Genomic DNA, 3,940 nt, shown 5'->3' on the forward strand with positions numbered 1-3,940 from the left:
CTGAGCCAGTTTGGGTAAGGGGGGTGGTGTTCACCCCCCACCCCGAGCAGGGATTGCCTCACTGTTTTAGGTTACAGTGTCAGATGTAACCAAAAGTGTTTTCAGTCTCCATCTCCATAAACTCTTATCAACAGGTGGGGCAGTGTTCTTTATCTCTTCCATGGCTCAGCCCTGATAACGCCCTCCAGGGGCCATCTTCTGTTAATGGGCCATTGAGTGTCACTGCAGCACTGATAAAATTACATCATCCCATTGTGGGATGCTCCACCCAGGGGGAGGAACCAAGCATTCCTGCCTGGATATAATCTCACCATTTGCAACACCAGGACCACCTTGCCTACTGCATTCCCAGAACACAAGAGCTCCATAAGCACCACTGGACCTTCAGAGGAAGACCAGACCCTTTTACAGGATCACAGCTTTGACAGAATCACGTTTATCACTCCAGCTGCACTGCAGCCACCATTTCATCAGACTGCTACCACCACTCTTATTATTGGGGTGTCAGGTTATATCCTGACTTTGTCAGATTAAGCCAGTGTTTCTGTATCATTGCCTTGATCTTAATTTTCTTATTCAATTGTCATTCTGTCTTAGACTCTCCCCCTGGTTTGCCTTCAAACCAGTACAAACCTCACTGTGCTTATCCCTTGTTTTCTTCCCAAAACAGATTTTCCCATCCCCAACCCTTTGCCAGATGGAGAAGGCTATGAGGAAGAGGAAGATGCCCTGGGACACCGAGGCAGGTGAGAAGGAAGTCAGTGCCCCTTTGCCCCTCTCTCCTGCTTCATCTCCCAGCCTGGCCCCCAGCTGCAGGACAGCCCCGCTGCCGGTGCCCTCCTGCCGGGGACGCACTGTGGGGATCTCCTTGCCCTTCCCTCTGGCACTGAGGTAAATCCTGTCCTCTCCTTGTCTTTCTTACCCCAGACAAGAAGCTGAGGTTGGAGACCAGAGAGGACAAATCCCCACGGCAGAACCTGGTGGAAGAGGCTGTTTTGAGCAACTCCACAGCACAGGAATCCAACAGGGAGGAAAAGCCCCAGCGACACCACAGGAGGAGGGTCTGCAAACCCAGCCCAGGATGCTCTGAGGAGGAAAGACCCACTCTGGGCCAGGAAGGTGGGCAGAGCTTCAGCCAGAGCTCGAAGCTGGTGGTCCCTGAGAAGCTTCATGATGGGGAGAAGCCCTGCAAGTGCTTGGAGTGTGGGAAGAGCTTCAGGAAGAGCAACAACCTGATCCGCCACCACATGATCCACACAGGGGAATGGGCCTACGAGTGTGGGGAGTGTGGGAAGGGCTTCGGTTGGAACTCAGAACTCATCATCCACCAACGCATCCACACTGGGGAAAGGCCCTATGAGTGTCCTGAGTGTCAGAAGAGGTTTCACACCAGCTCTGATCTCCTCAAACACCAGTGCATTCACACAGATGAGAGGCCCTTCCGCTGCCCCGACTGCGGGAAGGTCTTCAAGCACAACTCCACCCTTGTCAAGCACCGGCGCATCCACACCGGGGAGAGGCCCTACAAGTGTCCCCAGTGTGGGAAGAGCTTCACCCAGAGCTCTGACTTGACCAAACACCAACGGAGGCATCGGTAAGGGCAACCCTGCCAGTACCCCAACTGCAGGAAAAGCTTTGTGCTCTGCTCCAGCTCCATCCCCCACTGCAGGACCCACACTGGGCACAGGTCTGGTGACCCACATTCCCTGTGATCAATGTTGGGAACAAACCTGGCTGCTTCTCCTTTTGATTTGGCCCTAATTTTCCTCTGATTAATCTTTATTCTTTAAACACAGACAAAGCAGGGTTAAATTAAAGAAATTGATCAAAAATATCGGAAGTCGCACCATTTCACAGGAGTCTGAGGGGGAATTTAGGATTTGGGGACGCACTCTGTGTGGAGTGCCCCTGTTGCTAAGAGGCAGGAGTTTGATATCACCCTTCTTGTGTTGCCAGTAATTCCTCCCTTGACCCAAACCCTAACTCCACCCCTGGGATACCCTATACAAACCCCACAGCCCTGCCTTTACCCTGTCTTTTGGGGGGTAAGAAATGGATTCTGGAACCAAGACCCGTCTCATTTGATCCTGCCACCGGCAGCTGCACCCTCCCTGAACAGTCTGAACTCAACTTCTGGAGGATTTGTGGGTTCTGGGTTGATTTTGGGCAGTGTTCTCCATCTCTTTGAATTTCAAAAGCCAAGAGGGATGGTTCTGTCACCACAAAACCACTCAATCCCACTGAAAACAACTGAATTTTAACCTTTAAAGGCACAGTCCTGTGGAGTTGCGTTATTTGTATGTTTTATTATCCCTGTATTATGTATTGGTTTATTCCTTTGTACCCCCGTGTGCAACTTGGTTTATCCCCAGTTTTCCCGCCTTGTCCTCCCTTCCCGCCTTTCCAGTATCTATCCATCACCCTGAAAGAGGCATTTTACCCCCCCCCCGGGTGCCTTGTCTATCACTCGGTGCCCCTTCCCATCCATCCAGAAGCTTCTACTCAGGGCACCGGGTGATTGGTCGAGGACCTGGGGCTCCCCCCATATCCTTCCCCCATTGGACCCCACCATATCCCCCCAACCCGGAGCCACCCCCTATCCCTATCCCCATTGGTCGTTGGATACCCCTCCCTTACAGTTTATAAGCCAGTGCAAGCACCTTGTGCTTGTTCCTGTTGGCTGGCACCGTTCTAGGACATTTGGCCCCGTTGGGCTACAATAAACTCGGACTTAGCCCTCAGTAGGATCCGCTCTTCATTTACCACCGCGAGGCTTGCTAGCGCTGCCCGGAACCCACAAAGGCACTCTCCAAACCCCAGCTGGGAGCGGCGGAGGGTGCCTCCATCGCCCGCCCTCGCCCCAGGACGAGAGCTAGCCGGGGCTGAGCACAGGGATCTGGGGCGGGAGTGCGACACTCCAGGAGCTGCAGCCGTATTGTCCTGCAGCCAGAGGTTCCTGTGCCAAGGGCTGGCAGTGATTCTGCCCCAGGCACTTCTCGGCCCCTTCCCAGCCCTGACTGATTGAAGCTCTCTGTGCCTCTGTGCTGTGCCCGCGCTAGCTGCAGGCAGTGCCCCAGCCCTGCTGGGCAGGGAGAAGAGCTGCTCAGCAAGAGAAATGTGCTTTTGAAGCTCTGCTTGGTTACCAGGATCACCCTCTGTGCCAGGAGCCCGGCCCAGCTCAGCAGCACAGACACAGCACAAGGACTTTAATGAGCCTCTGGGGCTTTGTGCTCAGGCCCTGAACATCAGGCCCTGAGAGGGAGCTGCAGAAACCTCTCCAGAACTCCAAGTCAGAATCCAACCCCAAAGTTTCTTGGACTTTTAACGGGTCCCACTGAGGGACACGACTGAGAAAGTGTCCCCAGGCCCCAGGCAGAGCAGAGGACTGGAGGCACTGATGCCAGGTGGGGACAAAGAGAAGCCAAGTCCTGGTGCCCTGGGGCACAGCAGGGTCTGTGCCACCAAGGGCTGTGAGGAGACACCTTGTCCTGAGGCCCTGGGACCTCCTGGCACAGCCCCAGCCAGGCTGGGCACTGTCAGCCCCTGGTCCTGCCCTCAGCATCCCCCCCTAGCCCACATCCCAGTGGCCTCAAGGATCTGCTGGAAGGAGTCCCTGGGGAGCCTTGGTCAGGAATGGCCCTGGGGGCTCCTTCTTGCTCCCAGGGACTGCAGGTTTTTGAAAGGACTTTGGCTTTTGCTTTGGCCTTGGAGTCTCTGAGAGGCTTGTGCAATTATGGCCTCCAATTATCTGTTGTAATTAGTCATTGGAGAGGCTTTGTCAGTAACAACACTCAGTGGGGCCCATTAATGCTTCAAGGTACTTCAGTTCTTTTAAGGTCCTTGTTGTTTCCCTTTTGATCCAGACTCTGTGAGAGGTTTGTGCAATCAGGGCCTCAATTATCTGCTTTAAGGGGTCCCTTGAGAGTTTTGTACAGGCACT

At 54.1% G+C, this 3,940-nt stretch overlaps 1 protein-coding gene across 1 annotated transcript; it reads left to right on the forward strand.

Annotated features, from left to right (window-relative positions):
* Positions 1 to 697: 697 nt before the first annotated feature.
* On the forward strand, positions 698 to 2,792 carry LOC146767162 (uncharacterized). The gene is made up of 2 exons (XM_085581143.1): positions 698 to 757; positions 936 to 2,792. The coding sequence occupies exons 1-2, from the start codon at positions 698 to 700 to the stop codon at positions 1,596 to 1,598; spliced, it is 723 nt and encodes a 240-aa protein (XP_085437269.1). The 3' UTR covers positions 1,599 to 2,792.
* The last annotated feature ends 1,148 nt before the right edge of the window (positions 2,793 to 3,940 follow it).

The sequence above is a fragment of the Lonchura striata genome, chromosome 5 (assembly GCF_050655825.1).
Source record: "Lonchura striata isolate lonStrDom1 chromosome 5, ASM5065582v1, whole genome shotgun sequence".
NCBI classification, from domain to species: Eukaryota; Metazoa; Chordata; class Aves; order Passeriformes; family Estrildidae; genus Lonchura; species Lonchura striata.